This window comes from Eubalaena glacialis, chromosome 19 (genome assembly GCF_028564815.1).
Source record: "Eubalaena glacialis isolate mEubGla1 chromosome 19, mEubGla1.1.hap2.+ XY, whole genome shotgun sequence".
In the NCBI taxonomy this organism is placed as follows: Eukaryota; Metazoa; Chordata; class Mammalia; order Artiodactyla; family Balaenidae; genus Eubalaena; species Eubalaena glacialis.
This window is the reverse complement of record NC_083734.1, coordinates 12493152-12511138: the sequence shown is the minus strand read 5'-3', so window position 1 is coordinate 12511138 and position 17987 is coordinate 12493152. Positions and strand designations below refer to the sequence as shown.

General features: G+C 42.0%; 1 protein-coding gene across 1 annotated transcript in view; it reads right to left on the bottom strand.

The window, feature by feature from the left end:
- The window catches only part of UBE2G1 (ubiquitin conjugating enzyme E2 G1), a 95761-nt gene extending 79696 nt beyond the window's left edge, over positions 1-16065 (bottom strand). The window contains exons 1-2 of the mRNA XM_061176867.1: positions 15894-16065; positions 15553-15798 (exon numbers count right to left, since the gene is read on the bottom strand). Coding sequence (XP_061032850.1) covers positions 15553-15798; positions 15894-16065 — 418 coding nt within the window. The remainder of the gene's footprint in view (positions 1-15552; positions 15799-15893) is intronic.
- Between the last annotated feature and the right edge of the window lie 1922 nt (positions 16066-17987).

The following is a 17987-nucleotide window of genomic DNA, read 5'->3' as shown; positions in this document are numbered from 1 at the left end:
ATGGGCACAAGATTTCTTGCTGAGGTGATGGAAATGTTCTAAAATTACACTATGGGGGACTTCCCTGGTGGCACAGTGGATAAGACTCCACACTCCCAATGCAGGGGTACAGGATTTGATCCCCGGTCAGGGATCTAGATCCCACATGCATGCGCAATCAAGAGTTCACGTGCCACAACTAAAGGAGCCGGCAAGCTGCAACTAAGAAGCCCACCTGCCGCCACTAGACCCAGCACAACCAAATAAACAAATTTTTTAAATTAATAAAAAAATAAAATAAAATTACACTATGATGACGGCTGCACAACTCTAAACATACTGACTGTACACCTAAAATGAGTAGGTTTTATGATATGCAAATTAAGCCTCAATAAATCTGCCATAAAAAATATACTTTCATATGGGGGGGGAGGAGAAGCAGAGACTAAGTTCTTGGAAATTAGAAATAAAATTGCTGGGGGCTTCCCTGGTGGCACAGTGGTTGAGAATCTGCCTGCTAATGCAGGGGACACGGGTTCGAGCCCTGGTCTGTGAAGATCCCACATGCCGCAGAGCGGCTAGGCCCGTGAGCCACAATTACTGAGCCTGTGCGTCTGGGGCCTGTGCTCCGCAACAAGAGAAGCAGCGATGGTGAGAGGCCCGCGCACCGCGATGAGCAGAGGCCCCCACTTGCCACGACTGGAGAAAGCCCTTGCACGGAGACGAAGACCCAACACAGCCATAAATAATAAATAAATAAATAAATAAAAATTTAAATGTGTGACTCTGTTCTGTTTAAAAAAAAAAAAAAAAAAAAAATTGCCGGGACTTCCCTGGTGGCGCAGTGGTTAAGAATCCCCCTGCCAATGCAGGGGACACGGGTTCGAGCCCTGGTCTGGGAAGATCCCACATGCCACAGAGCAACTAAGCCCATGAGCCACAACTACTGAGCCTGCGTGCCACAACTACTGAAGCCCGAATGCCTAAGGCCTGTGCTCCGCAACAAGAGAAGCCACCTCAATGAGAAGCCCATGCACCACAATGAAGAGTAGCCCCCACTCGCCACAACTAGAGAAAGCCTGTGCGCAGCAACGAAGACCCAACGCAGCCAAAAATAATTAATTAATTAATTAATTAATTTTAAAAATCATCACAGTGTTTTAAAAAAAATAAATTGCCAAAATGAAAACTAAAATGTCCAGTCTGAACAAACAAACAAACAAAAACAGGCATGGCTGAAGACCAAGTCACTAATATGGAAAAAAAAGTGTACGAAATCTCCACAATATAGTAAAAAAGACAGAAAATGGACAACGGAAATAAGGAGAGAAAGAAAAGTGATCAAATACATGACTAGTAGAAGTTCCAAACACAATGTAGGGGAATGAAGAAGATGACAAAATAATAAAAGAAGGAAATTTCTGAGCTAAAGACAGACCTAAGCCTTCAGCCTAAAAGAGCCCATTGAGAGTCTAAAACAACGAATAAAAAAAGTTTACACTTAAGAGACACATATGGGTAAAATTTTATAACTCCGAGTATGAAGAATATCCTTTAGAACTTCAAAAATGTATCTACACAGGAAGTAAAATTAGACTGACATGAGTAATGCTCCTTCACTATCTTCTCATAAGGAATTCTGGACACTATAGACAATGAAACAATGACATCAAAGTTTCATGGGGAAAAGATTTTCAACCCAGAATTCAATTCTCAGAAAACCTAACAATCAAATGTGAGGACAAAATAAAGGCATTTTTCAATATGCAAGGACTCAAAATTTACCACCCACATGCTCTTTATAAAATTTAAGAAATACTAGAAATAGGACAACATGGGTTATGAGAAAATAGTTGCAAATGAGCCAGAATAACTAAGTGAAGGTGAAGGAAGTAAGACTTTGTTTGATACTTAAAGATTCTCCTTCAATAGACACAGTTTCAATGATGAGAACTACAGGGCCTATTTAGGTACAAAATCGTTATTTGGTATTACAATGAATACATTAACATAATTATACAAATGCTGTTTTCTGGCTCTTTTTTGAGACAAGACAAAACATTATTTCAGTTATAAAAAAGAATATAAATGTTATAAACCCTGATAATATAAAAACAATTAACAAAAGCTGCATGGGGGGGGAATCACTGAACAGTAAGTGATCTAATTTTTTTACCTTTCATAGCAAAAACTCCTATGTAAGGTTGATAAATCATTTTAATAATTAAGCCAACCATCAGAAGAGCTACAAATATATAACAAAAATCAGGAAAGGGAATTAGTGTTATGAAAGTCTTCATCTTTCACAGTGAGAAGTTAAAGTCATGAATTAAGAGCTATCATATAAACTATAGTGGTAACCATAAGCATGAACTATAAATTCCCTTCTGGAGATGGAAAAGGAGGGGGGTGAGTGGATGGGAGACTTACTTTTCATTTTATTCTCTTTGGTAGAACTTATATATTTGCCATGAATATGCAATATTTTTATAATTTAAAGAAGTGTTTTAATAAAAATTGAATTTTGTTTTCCATACAATGGAATAGTGTTTGAAAAGAACAAAATAAGTTTCTACACACCAATACATAAAGATGTCTACACTATATTAAGTGAAAAATCGAGATGCAGAACAATGCATTAGGATGGTACTATGTTTACAGTAAAATGTGTGGTACAGCCACCGTGGAAGACAATTTGGCAGTTTCTTATCAAGTTAAACACAGTCTTACCATACAATCGGCAATCATACTCCTAGGTATTTATTCAAGGTAACTGAAAACTTTACTTTCACACAAAAACCTGTATACAAATGTTTATAGCAGCTTTACTCATAATCACTAAAAATAGGAAACAACCAAGATATCCTTTAACATAGGAACAGATAAGTAAACTGTGGTACAATGGAATGTATACACTGGAAAGTATTCAGTGGAATACTATTCAGTGATAAAAAGGAACAGGCTACTGATTCATGTAACAAATGTAGATGAATTTTAAATGCATATTGCTAAGTGAAAGAAGCCAGACCCTAAAAGCTACATATGACAAATTTAGGGAAAAGGCAAAACTGCAGAGACAGAAAATAGATCAGTGGTTGCAGGGACTGGTGGAGGAGGGAGTGGTCAACTGCAATGGGGACACACAGGGGAACTGAAAATCGACAAGGATGGAATGAAGACTATGACAAATGAATCTAACTGTATTACAAATGTATGACATAACCTCACTGAAGGGGTTGGGGGGGGGTGGGAGGCTGACTTAAGGTTGGAAATCAATATTTGTAAACTCAAAAAATAAGGACAAAGAACTGTATATAAACACTGTATTCTAGTTGTAAACTTGTTTCCCACAAGGGTATGAGGTAAAAATTCTAAAACTGCTTTTAAACAAATGGTAGGGGCCAGGTTTCTCACTGTCAGAGAGGGAAGTTACAAGAAAACAAGAAAGGAAGACTAGAATGAACACTCTGCTACTTGATTAGAGTCAGAAACATCAGTATGAACCTAGGGGTAGCTTAATACATATACAGATGGATATACAGAAACATTATAGATATGTATATACCTAAGTTAAAATACACATATTGCCTACTGTTGTGGGCTTCCCTGGTGGCGCAGTGGTTGAGAATCTGCCTGCCAATGCAGGGGACACGGGTTCGAGCCCTGGTCTGGGAAGATCCCACATGCCGCGGAGCAACTGGGCCCGTGAGCCACAATTACTGAGCCTGCGCGTCTGGAGCCTGTGCTCCGCAACAAGAGAGGCCGCGCTAGTGAGAGGCCCGCACACCGCGATGAAGAGTGGCCCCCGCTCGCCGCAACTAGAGAAAGCCCTCGCACAGAAACGAAGACCCAACACAGCCATAAATTAATTAATTATTTTAAAAATACACATATTGCCTACTGCTGTCCTGTAAGGTAATGACACTCCAGTAGCAACGAGCACTTTCAATGCTCAGATCTTGGTTTCTAGATACTATTCTTGGAGAAACAGCTGACTCCAGGGCTGAGACAGAGAAAATACAAGATAGGTCTGACACATCCTGTAGTCATCAGAAAATAAGGAAGTGCTTAAAAACTAAAAGGTTGACTGCGTATCAAAGCAACATCAGAGCCAAGTTGAAAGAACTCTCAATGACCAAAGCTGGAACAATTTAGGGACAAAATGAATGACATAAGGAACAAAATAAATATATGATCATTAATTTATGTCAACTTTGCTGGGCCACAGTACCCAGATATGTTGTCAAACATTAGTCCAGATGTTTCTGTGAAGGGGTTTTAATAAATGAGATTACAATTTAGATCAGCAGACTTTCAGTAAAGCAGATCACCCTCCGTAATGTGAGTGGGTCTCATCCAATCAGTTGAAGGCCTTAATTTTTAAAAAGACTGACCTCCCCCAAGAGGAAATTCTGCCAGCACACTGCCTTAGGAGTTGTACTACAACACTGACTCATCTCTAGGGTGCCAGGCTACCCTGCAGAATTTGAACTAGCCAGCCCCTACAATCACATGACATATAGATATATCTGTATATCCATCCTATTGGTTCTGTTTCTCTGCAGAACCCTGTCCTATACAGATTTTAACCCCCAAAATATAAAATACATAAGCCCATACTGAGTAAATGATTGAATTAACAAATAAATGGGAGAAGTGACAAGTCTTCCTTACAGATGAATTCCAAATGATGTACGTAGTGTCCCCTTCAGTAGGTGGGGCCTAGTCCCTCCTTCCCACATGAGTATGGGCTGGACATCGTTAAGTGAGTAGCTTACAAAGATTAGAGTAGGAGAAGAGAAAAACAGTAACTTTACAGTGGAGAAACCTGCTCACCACTGCCTTAACCAAGGGATCAAGGTTCACATCACCAGTGTTGTTGTGTGGTTATCGACTGGCCATGTGGTAAGAAGGGCCCTTCACCTCTGTGGTATTATTTCTGAAAACCCCAGTCTAATCAAGAGAAAAGCATTAGACAACCCCAATTTGAGAGACATCCTACAAAATACATGAGAGGTATTCCCGAAAATTGTAAGATACAAAAAACAAGGAAACTGTTGAGAAATTCTCCAAGAACAGACAAGACTTAGGACAACTAAATGCAATGTGATATCCCGGATGGGCACCTGGAACAGAAAAATGGACATTAGGTAAAAACTATGGAAATCTGGGACTTCCCTGGCGGTCCAGTGGTTAAGACTCCGAGCTTCCACTGCAAGGGGTGTGGGTTCGATCCCTGGTCGGGGAACTAAGATTCCACATGCCATGTGGCACAGCCAAAAAATAAATAAATAAATAAATAAATATGGAAATCTGAATGAAGTATGGACTTTAGTTAATAATAATCTATCGGGACTTCCCTGGTGGTGCAGCGGTTAAGAATCCGCCTGCCAATGCAGGGGACACGGGTTCGAGCCCTGGTCCAGGAAGATCCCATATGCCGCGGAGCAACTAAGCCCGTGTGCCACAACTACTGAGCCTGTGCTCTAGAGCCCGCGTGCTGCAACTACTGAAGCCTGTGCACCTAGAGCCTGTGCTCTGCAACAAGAGAAGCCACCGCAATGAGAAGCCCGCGCACCGCAACGAAGAGTAGCTCCACTCGTCGCAACTAGAGAAAGCCCACGCACAACAAAGGCCCAATGCAGCCAAAAATAGTAAGTTAAAAAAAAAAAAAAGATTCAAAAAAAAAAAAATACTGATTCATTAAATGTGACAAATGAACCATACTAATGTAAGATGTCAGTACAATAATGGGGAAACTGGGTGCGGGGTATATAGGAATTCTACTATCTTTAGAAGTTTTCTGTAAATCTAAAACTTTTCTAAAATTAAAAGTTTATTTCGGACTTCCCTGGTGGCACAGTGGTTGAGAATCCGCCTGCCAATGCAGGGGACACGGGTTCGAGCCCTGGGCCGGGAAGATCCCACATGCCGCAGAGCAACTAAGCCCTTGCGCCACAACTACCGAGCCTGCGCTCTAGAGCCCACAAGCCACAACTACTGAGTCCGCGTGCCACAACTACTGAAGCCCGCACGCCTAGAGCCAGTGCTCTGCAATGAGAACCCACCGCAATGAGAAGCCCGCGCACTGCAATGAAGAGTAGCCCCCGCTCCACGCAACTAGAGAAAGCCCGTGTGCAGCAGCGAAGACCCAACACAGCCAAATATAAATAAATAAAATAAATAAATTTTAAAAAAAAGTTTATTTAAAGAAAAAAAGGCCTATCACAGTGGCACTGCTTCCCCCAACAGCCATACCATATGCCTTAGACCCTGAAGAGGGCAGCAGGAAGCACAGCACCCTCCCTGTGCCACTGCTGCACCTGCAAGAGCTAAATATAAACCAAACTGGTTAATGACAGTTTTGTTCTTTTTCCACCAGGCAAATGCTAAGGGCAGAAGTTGCAGCAAAGGCATAATCCTAAGGGAGAGATGTAAAAACAACCAGAAGAGACATTGAAGATACAGTATTTCCCTGGGGAATTACCACACCACAGAGGTCCACAGCAGTTTGAATAAAGCACAGTCCAAAGTCCTAGACTGCTAATGATGACAATATAAACCACCCTATACACTACTAAATACAAAAAATAAATATTATCCTACTAGTAAAAGAGTATTAAGGGAAGTCTCAGAGTAACACCCCTCTCTACATAAGCCTTGAAATAGACAGATATTTTAGTTTTAGAATCCTACAGCGTAGAAGATGAGAAACAGACAAACTCAAAACGTCAGGTGAGGCCACAAGCAATAGTAGTTCCCCTTCCAAAAGTCACAAAGTTTTCAGAATTTAACAGTGTACTATTGTATAAAAAGCAGTAGTTTTGGTAATAAGATGGATGACTTGAGTTTAAAATCGAGTTTAAGGGCTTCCCTCGTGGCACAGTGGTTAAGAATCCACCTGCCAACGCAAGGGATACGGGTTCGAGCCCTGGTCCGGGAAGATCCCACATGCCGCGGAGCAACTAAGCCCGTGCGCCACAACGCCTGAGCCTGCGCTCTAGAGCCCACGAGCCACAACTACTGAGCCTGCGAGCCACAACTACTGAAGCCCACGCGCCTAGAGCCCATGCTCGGCAACAAGAGAAGCCGCCGCAATGAGAAGCCCACGTACCACAACGAAGAGTAGCCTCCGCTCACTACAACTAGAGAAAAGCCCGCGCGCAGCAATGAAGACCTGATGCAGCCAAAAATAAATTTTTTTTAAAAAAAGTAAAAAAAGCTTTAAAAGGTGGGAGGAGAAAACCTTTAATTTTTTTTTTTTTAATTTATTTATTCTATTTATTTATTTTTGGCTGCATTGGGTCTTCGATGCTGCGCACGCGCTTTTCTCTAGTTTTGACGAGCAGGGGCTACTCTTCGTTGCGGTGCACGGGCTTCTCATTGCGGTGGCTTCTCTTGTTGTGAAGCACCAGCTCTAGGCGCGCGGGCTTCAGTAGTTGTGGCTCGCAGGCTCAGTAGTTGTGGCTCGTGGGCTCTAGAGCGCAGGCTCAGTCGTTGTGGCGCACGGGCTTAGCTGCTCCGCGGCATGTGGGATCTTCCCGGACCAGGGCTCGAACCCGTGTCCCCTGCATTGGCAGGCAGATTCTTAACCACTGTGCCACCAGGGAAGCCCAAAACCTTTAATTTTTGAGGTAATTTATAAAGAGTTAGAAAAACTAGTCATAGTAGATAAAGTTGTCCATTAGAGAAACTGCTTTGAGAGAAAAATAAGGACCTTGCTGAGACACTGAAGGTGCCCAACAAATATCATTTAGTCAAAGCTATACTGTAAATAAGTGAAGGGGGGTGTGGTATACGGGCAAGAATGTCTATACTACTGTGGTGAAGTATATATATTCTAAATATCAACCAATATTTATTTATAAAAGTCTACGCTCCCCACTAGAAGGGGAAGCCAGGAATTGTATCATGAATCTTTGTATCCCCAGGGCCTGGCATATAGAAGGAATTAAATGTTTACTGAATGGAAGTATTCTAATTGTTTCCCTTTCTACCTTAAAAGGTTCAGTTCACATGTGCTTAAATCCTATGGGGGCGGGGGGAATCTAGAATGGTAATTTTAATCCACTCAATAAGTATTTACTGGTTGCTTGCTGTTTCAGTCACCCTTCTAGGCATCTGTGATATGTCAGTTAATAAACAAAAACAAAAATCTCTGTCCTTACGGAGAGACCGTAGTCTAGTATCATTCTCCACTCTGCCCAAAGCAGTGCTGAAGTGTGGCCCCTTAACTGGTGCCAATCCACCAAACTGTTACTGGTCCGTGACCACCAGCCAAAGGAAGCATTTCAAAACTCAGATAGCAATCTGATAGTCATTTTATACGATGAACCTAATATTATAAATATGGGCTGGAATCTGTCTTTATTTCATTTTTCTAATAATTCATTTATTGCTTTTTAAAATATTATATAATGAACTGAAATTTTTTTTTAATATTTATTTACTTATTTGGCTGTGTCGGGTCTTCGTTGCCGCACGCGGGATCTTTTAGTTGCGACATTCAAACTCTTAGTTATGGCATGTGGGATCCAGTTCCCTGACCAGGAAATTGAACCCAGGCCCCCTGCATTGGGAGCATGGAGTCTTAGCCACTGGACCACCAGGGAAGTCCCTGGAAAATTTTTTTAAATTGGTCTTTCACCACAGATAATGAGAAGCACTGGTCCCACATACTTTGGATCACATCACTTCACCCCCCCCCCTCAGTGACTCTATTCTTCAGTATCTTTATGGTATTCCACAAATAAAACCAACCTTTCCAAATATTATTTTCCCACTAGTTCAGTTTATCATATACTCCAATCACATTGAATTGTTTTCAGAACAAGCTTTCTGTCTTGCTTGTTCTTTTCCCTCAGCTTTAAATACTTTCCTATTTTATGTGATCAAATTTTACATATCCTTTAAAAGTCAAGCACAAATAAATGCCACCAACTCCTCAAAAGCCTTCCAGGTAGAAGCAAGCTTTCCCTGACTTTCTCTGATACAGTATTTTAAAGCAGCCCTCTGAGGATTTTCTACAGACTACAAGTTCCTAGAATACAAGAATAACTTATTCATTTGGCATCCCTATATACTATACAAAACAGGCATCAAATTTGCTGAATGATGTAAGAGACAGTATATGTGCATAAATGAGCTTCACTCAAGAGATCACAAAAACCTCCAAAATTATACCCAAAATTGTATGCATTTTTCTCAGGAGAAGGTCTTTAATGCTTACTAAATTCTCAAAGGAGTCTAAGAAGCCCCCAAATGTTAAAGAAACTACTGATATGGAAAGGGCTTGGGTTTCATCGGCAGACAGATATATTACTGCCAGCCAGCTCCATCAGGGTTAGCTTGGCGAAATACCAGATATAATATAAACCTTAATTTCCTTATCTCAAAAAGGTGATAATATTTACTCCAAACATTTGCTGTAAGAACTGAATGTGACCACATATGGAAAGTCTAGGATCATGAAGAGTAACCTGTTTCCTTCCTGCCCTCTTCCCTCTTTTATATGTTAGTGAAGTAAGCAGACTTAAGTTCTTTACAAAATTTTTTTAATTACAAATTACTGCCATCCCTTGAAAGTTGTGCCCAGACTATTTTCTTGGAAATCTTGAACAGGGTTATTTGTCTTTCATAAATACCTATTTGTTTTAAATCTGTCAACTTTAGACTTCTGTCATGCTAAGTAATTCTAATTACTGTTTTTTCTACACTGCTAAATGCAAAGTTTTTTTTAATATATAAGTTAATGCTCTTAAAAGAACTGACATCTTGATTCTGCTGTATCCAAAATATAGTCCTTTTCCTATGAAGCCTTCCCTGACTTCACTGTACTCTCCCATAATTAATCACTCCTTCCTCAGTGCTACCTTCTGCTCCTTCCACATGTATGTTTTATACTTATACTGCAATATGTACTTATGTTGCATTATAACTTTGTTTACATGTCCATCAACGCCTACAAAATGTAGCACCTCAAGGCAGGAATACCATATCAATTATCTTTGCATTCCCCCAGCATTTCTCAATGCAACTGAAGAGCTCAATAAATGAGCTTTTATACTGATCCTCTCTTCCATTTTCCAAACGACAACACAAGAAGTTTAAAGGAGGATTATTTAAAATTAAGATGGAATTTCTACCTCAAACTACAGATTTCTCAATTCCAACTTCCTATTCCTTGAAAGTGTTGTTATGGCAATTATGTTGCTATGTTTATAACTATGAATAGTAAGTTTAAAAAGGAGTTCTCTACATGAAAAAAGACTGATAAAAATGCTCTGGTTACAAGTGACTTTTTAAAGTTTTTTATTTTAATACACAGATTTATAGGGCAATGGAAAAAACAGAACAGAAAGATCTCCTATACCCTTTACCCAGTTTCTCTCAATGCTAACATCCTGCATCACTATCGTATAATAGCGAACCCAAGAAATTGACATTGGTACAATCCACACACTTTATTCTTATTGTATCACTCTTATTTGTGTGTGTGTATAGCTCTATGCAATTTTATCACATTTGCAGATTTGTGTAACCACTATAAGATAGAAACAGTTCCATAACCACAAAGATCCTTTATATATAATTTATATGCACCCATATCACCAAATATAATGTGTATTAACTCATATAAACTATATAATAAAACCATATACTTTGGCACTACTTTACAGTAAGTACAGATTATACTAATATACTAATACGTACAAATTAGAGTTTACTTCAGCATTTTAATATATTAAGCAGTACTTGAGAAAGTGAGGTCATCCATTACAAAAGACGAGTACGTTTCATTCTGAGTTTATACAAAATTAAACTACCATTACTTATAAACAACTAAATTTCATTATATATCAAAAATATTCAGAGTAACACAAATTATAACTTAAAACATTTACTTCCTAATGTTAAGAAAATTCACTTACTCACTAAAAAATTACTTTTTTCCCAGCTTTACCGAGATAAAATTGACCTATGACATTGCGTGTGTTTAAGGCATACACGATTCAATATATGTACATATTTTGAAATAAGATTCTGTAACATAACATCAGATGCATAATTTCTTGATGCTCCCTCCACTACAGGGATTACAAATCATCCAACACCCCTCCCTCAACCACAATGTCTGTTTCATTTATACTTTTTTTCTGACAGCATATAGTAGCTGCATTATTTCTATAACAGTGTAATGATTTCTGGATATAAAAATTCCCAAACTCTATTAAACAATTAGTAGTTTGATGAAATATAAACTTACTTTTAGACTTTTCTTCTATTTCTAAATACGTGGGTAAACAACTATTAATATACGAATATTAACATTCTGCTCATCACCTAGAATCTTCTACCACTAGGGTATCCCTGTCAATAATCCATTACTATATTTCTGCTACTTTAAGATTATTAATGAAATTTTATGTCAGAATGCCAACACATTCTAGAAAGGCCAATGAGAAAAATTAAAAATTGGGCTTTCTTTGGCCCCATCTGGACATGTAGACTAATACTCTGTGAAGATGAGGCCAGGAATCTGTATTTTTAACATACTCCCAAGTGATTTTATTGCACATAAATCTGAGAAACACACATAACTAACTCATCACAACCTACTTACATGGGTAGACAAGGAGACAAAGATTTGGGAATGTTGCAGATTACTTTAAAATATGCAATCAAAATTTCTACAGTAAAAGGAGTTCAATTATTTTATTGTTACTGCTTAAGAGATTCTTCTTGCTAGTTCTGGGATGACAGGTACCTATGAGAAAGCAACTACTGTGTTGTCAATGTTAAAAAAACTCAAGTGATCTTAAAAAAAAAAAATCCTCTTATTCTTTATAAATGCTTGTCATAAAGTAAAAGTTAGTATGGTTAGAGTAGGGAATAAGTCCAATTAGTCCAATTTATTTTCTCAGAGTTAACTGCTAACACAAAAAAGCTTAGCGCTACTTTCAATCTATGACATTCTGCAGAATGTTGGTCGTAAAGTGACAATGGCTAAAACATCTTTTTATGATTACCTTAAGAATATCACTTAGATTTTAATGTGCATTATTTCGTACATAAAATTTTATTAAGATGAGAACATTTCCCCAATCATTTTGGTAGTTACTGGATAAATTAAGCTCAAATATTTAAATTTATAAAACCATATTTCACAATTGTGTTAAATTGTTGCTCCCTGGAAGACAATATAGCCAATTAAAAACAACGACGTCTCTAATAAGAAGGTCCTGAATATGAATCTAGCAGCACCACTTACTACCTGTGTGACATTGGGCAAGTTATTGATACTCTCTTAGCCTCAATTTCCTTATTAGGAGGATTAAATGAGATAATATACATAAAGCTCTCAGCGAAATGCTTGGTAGATGCTATGCTAGTCCTCAGTAATCGTTAGCCCATATAAACATATATATAAACATATATAGCTATATAAACATATACAGTATAAGAAGACACACAAGAAATTATCGACGATGGCTGCTCCCAAGAAAAGCAGCCTGGGTCAGGATGGAAAGACTAAACCTTTTTTATACTCTTTGTATTTTTAACCACTGTTTACAATACCTTTTCAAAAAAAAAAAATTAAATTATCTCTTGTGCTGTGGGATTTCTTAATGTTTAGCATTATGCACTGCAAAAACTGAACTGTGACTGCTGAATTCGCAAAGGAGTAAGTCATGGTCTAATAATACCCACAAAGAAATACACAACCTATCTGTCTGATTTCATGAATCTGTTAGGTGTTCTTACTTGCTTCACAATGGCCATTATGGTTTTAACTAAAACACCTTAAACCAGAGAGTTTTCAACCTCGGATGACTATGACCCTCAGGGGACATCTGGCAACAGAGACATTTTTGGTTGTCACAACTGAGGAGGTGTACTACTGGCATCTGGTGGGTAGGGGCCAAGAATGCTGCTCAACATTCTATTATGCATAGTATAGGCCTTCACAACAATAATCAGCCCAAATATCAGTGGTGCTGAGGCTGAGAAACTCTGCAACCCAAGGAACCATTCTGCTTCACTCAGAAAGTAACCAGGTTCTTCATTACAGTTACCAACAAAACACAACACACACACAATAAATTCTCCCCTCAAGTAATGAAGTAAAATCCTTCAGGACTGGCAGACTAGGGGCTCAATAAATGTACTATTGTTAACCACTGTTGTTGTTAAGTTTCTGAAATTCTAGCAGCCAGAATGGCTTAGGTTTGTGAGTCTACTCAGTTCAATACGTTTCAAGATTTTCAAAGCATTTATTATTACGCCTTCCAAAAGTTCACTCTAAATTATTTCAAGAGATTACAGTTCACCATTCTTTCCTGTTTTCAAATGATATTTGAAAAACCAAAAAGCTCAATGTACTACTAACGACTAAAATACAACAGGGCCTTTATTTCAGTATGCAGTTTTATCAAGTCTTCCCAATAAACTTGGTATTTTCACATTTTCCTTAATACACTGGCCTTGGCCTGTTTTATACATTTTGAGCATGTTAATCAATAACCTTCAAAAATTTAAGAAAATATTAAGAACAGTCCATTGTTTCTGATCAAGAAGACAAGAAAATTAATCAGCAGCTAAGTAACTTTATAAGGAGGCATGAAAAATTACAAACTAAATCATTCTGTCCTCCAAACTTAAAGCATATCTTGGTGTGCCTTATCAAAAAGTCAACCATTAAGAAAGAGCTTTGGGAAATGTCTTATCAATATTTGGGATTAATCTTGTAAAAGAGTGCAAAACTGAACCAAGTGGCTATCAAAATTTACAGCCCGTTCACAAATAGGTTGGAAAGAATTTTGAAATACTGCTACTGATAACACTGTTATTAGTCATACTTTACCTTCTTAGTAACTGCTTAACTTCTTTTACACCTTTAAAATATGTATCTTTCACATTATGAAAGAGTTGAGTACTGTTTTAATACTGATTTAGTATTTTAATACTGTTTAACAGTTCACCACATAATTAAAACTTATTCTGATTAAAGTATTCTTAGGGAGAAAAAAGAACATCTTAATTCCTTCCTCCAAAACAAAACAAACCAGAAAAATACACAGAAGAGTAACGTGTGTTTGCAAATATAAGATTCAATAAAGTTATTCTTTCACTGCTTGCCCAATACATTTGCGATGGACACAGGTATCACCAGAAATTCTCCATTCACTCCGTCACTCCCCCTGAGCATTTAGAACTTCAGTACTTGTCCAAACCTGCTTGCTCATGCTCTAATAATAAACCTAATTATACAACCTGTAACAGCCCCTGACAACCTTTTCCTTAAGAAGCCATAAAGGTGATTTAACTAACACCTCAACCTAAGTCTTAGTAAACCTATTTCAAAAATAGATGTCTTCATTCCAGCCTCTGGGTTCTGCCGAGGGCTCAGGGCCGCTGGCTGTGGAGTGGAGAGGTGAAGATCGTCAGAACTGAGAAGGACACAGGCTGGGCGTTGGGCAGCAGTGGTAACTGCTGGTTCATTTCTCTTTAAATCTGGCAGCACGTGGGGCGGCATTGTGAAGCCACCAACCCGCCTCCCCCCTTCCACTCCGCACACGTACGTCCCTGTCCCCAGTGCGCATGCTCCGCTCACACAGTCCTAGCAGAGTCGGAGCCAACCCCCTAAAAAGTCAACCTGGAAGCCGCAAACGGCCGGAGGCCGGGACAATGGGGGAGGGGGGACGCAGGCACCTCTGGGGAGGCAGACCGGCCACCGCCCCAAGCCAGAGCCCGCGGGCCTCAGCCCCGGGGACCCGCAGGCCTGCTCAGGAGCCGGAGTCGCTCGGAGCACAAAGCCCCGAGCCGGCCAGCGAGCGGCTCTCGGCGCTCGGCTCTCTACCCTCCCCCAGCCGGGCGGCGCAGCCGGAGCCCGTGCCAGGCAGAGGCAGGCGAGGCGGCGTCCCGCGCCCCGCAGGGTTCTCAGACCCCGCGGGCCCGCGACGAGGCCGCGGAGGCCGGGGCTTTTGTTGTCCGCCACAACTCCGCGGACCCGGCGCTGCCTGGGCAGAAGTTTGGCGCGCCTCACCTATCCGCCCGGGGGCCAGTTCCTCTCGCCCACCCGGCCCCCGGCTGTCCGCCCGCGGCTCGGACACCCGAGCCTGGGACGCGCAGCCGGCCCGGCCCAGACGCTCTTCCTGCCTCGGGGGTCCGGCGGCCTCTGCGGCACCTGAGCCCGGACCCGCCCCTCCAGGGAGGGTCCGCCGGGGCTGGGGACCTACAGCCCCTCCCCCGCAACGTCCCACCGAACAGTGGGGGAGGGGGCAACCTCCCCTCCTTCCCCCGGGGCGGCAGGCCCGATCCTGGGGCCGAGGCTGGGGCGCGTCCCCGCCCCTAATGCCCTAAGAAAGCAGGGAAAGAAGTGATGGGCCCGGCCGGGACTGGCGCCCTGGCTCCCCAACCTCGCAGGCCCGCGCCCGGCCTCGCCGGGGGCTGCCGCTTCCCCTCGCCCGTCCGGCCGCCCGCCCGGGAGCGCCCAGGAGGAGGAGAGGAGGAGCGGGCAGCTGCTCGCCGCGATCGCGGCCCGGGCCGGCGCCCCTCCGCCCGCCCGCTCACCTGCCAGCTGTCTTCGCAGTAGCAGTGCCGACTGCAGCTCCGTCATCCTCCCCGCCAAGGGCCCGGGCTGGCGCCGGGGCTTCCGAAGGACTGGGGACAGGCTCTGGGGCTGCTGGAGCTGGGTGTGCTGAAGAACCCGGGCCCCCACGACGGGAGCGCCGAAGCCGAGGGAGGCTGGGCTGGGGCGGCGGTAGCGGCGTCTCGCTGCCGGTGCGAGTCCGCTCGCTTCAGCTTTCCTCACAGCGCCTCACGCCCGGAAGGGGAGGGTACCCGTGCCGCCGCGGCGCGCACTGGGACTTCGCTCGCCCGCTTCCCTCCTTCAACCCGCCAGTCGGCCCCACCGGTGCCTTCCCCCGCCACTGCCTCACTGCGCGCAGGGTCGCTCCACGCAGGCGCGCTGGGGCTGCCTACTTCGGAAGCTGCCCTCCCGCTAGGCCGACCCCTCTGGCTCCCTGCCCCGCCTCCGGAGGCGGAACCCCGCCCCCTCCGCGCAGTGGCCCCTGACGCCGCCATCTTGGGAAGGTCGCCGCCTGGCCGGGTGCCGGGGCCTCGGCGGGAGACGCCCCCCCGGACGCCATGACAAAGAGGTCGCGGGGGGTCAAGACAGCACCTCCGGGTCGAAGCACGTGGTCTGAGAGTGAAGGGGCTAAAAGAAGTGGTAGATGCCTAGTTGTTGGCGAGCGCCCAACAGCTATGTAACACTCCACACATGGTGTGCGAATTAGTCATTGTTAAAGCCGAACTTAGTACTGGTGTGCCCCATTTTAAGCACACCCCCAAAATAGACTTCATATATGCTGGTAATTCACTTTACAGAAAGTTGCACAAAAAGATTCTTGAAATAAGTAAAATGTTCTGCATCTCATAGCACAAAATGTTTAAACATCGTTAATAATCTCTATGTGTAAAGTGAGTTGAGATTAGCAAAATCTGATATACACGGTACAAAATATCCAGAAAGGCATCTACTATGTGAAGTCTAAGTGTGGGATCTAGGGCTTGGAAAAAGTAACCTTACCCCGCTCTACCTATTCTCATCCTCATTCCCACAGCTTTCTGCCTTGCATAACAGAGTCTTAATAAAGAGACGAAGAAGGAAAAATGATACCTAATGGCACTCAAATGTATCTGTTCCTTCAAAAATATTTACTGAACCTGCATTAACTTTGTACCTGAACTGTAGAAGACACAGAGAATACAGCTCTGTTCCTATCCTCAAAGGTCTTACAGTCTCTGTGAGCTCCAGGTAAGGTAGCCAGAGGAGGACCAGGTTCTAATACATTTTCTTGATTCCAAAAATTACTGAAAAAATTGTCCTCACTCTCCCCCTAAAACAAGAATTAAAAGGAACAAATGAACATTAAGAGTGACTCTGCAGGGCTTCCCTGGTGGCGCAGTGGTTAAGAATCTGCCTGCCAATGCAGGCGACACGGTTCGAGCCCTGGTCCAGGAAGATCCCACATGCCGCGGAGCAACTAAGCCCGTGCGCCACAACGACTGAGCCTGCGCTCTAGAGCCCAGGAGCCACAGCTACTGAGCCTGCGTGCCACAACTACTGAAGCCCGCACCCCTAGAGCTGGTGCTCTGCAACAAGAGAAGCCACCACAATGAGAAGACCACGCACCACAACAAAGAGTAGCCCCCCCTCGCCGCAACTAGAGAAAGCCCAAGTGCAGCAAAAAAAAAAAAAAAAAAAAGAGTGAATCTGCATAAAAACATAAATATACCATTTTAAAAAAAAGTGAATCTGGACTCCTTTGGGAAACAACTCCCTGGAGCTAACCCAGGTTTTGTGAAGCCTAAAATTTACCCCGTTTGAAGGACTCTCTTTAGGGGAAAAAAATTTTTAATTGCATTTGAATATGATTGTCTATTTAGAATGAGAAAGTAAACCACAAATAACTGTATGCTTGGAAAATTGTTCCCTTTATCTGAGATCTCTTGAGGCAGGTTATCAGAAATTCTGCTTGATTGCAACATGGTTTCCTCTCTCACCTAAAACAAATTCCAGCCTTCCCCGGGGGCTCTAAAGCTTCCTTAGCTTTACCAGAAAAAAATCCGTTTCTGACACTCTTCCTCCTTTCTGGACCAAAAATCTTTCTATTTAAGTAAATTTTTAGTTTTATCAAAGTAGTAAATACACATAGTTCATAATCAGTGTATTAAGGATTATAGTGAAAAACAAACGTATTTCTCACATGTGCCCTTCCCCATTCCTAAATCCTGCTTACCAAAGGCAATCCCTTTTAACTCTTTTAGCAGTTTCTTCTCGTAGTTACCTCCATTTATTCTAAATGATATAATGCTTTTTCTTGATTTATCCATTTTAGACCTTATATATTTATTCTTATTGTAACTGGTAAGGATTTAACTGTCATGCTACTTTCCATCTTTTATTCTAAATCATTAAATTATCATATTTAGTTATAGCAATA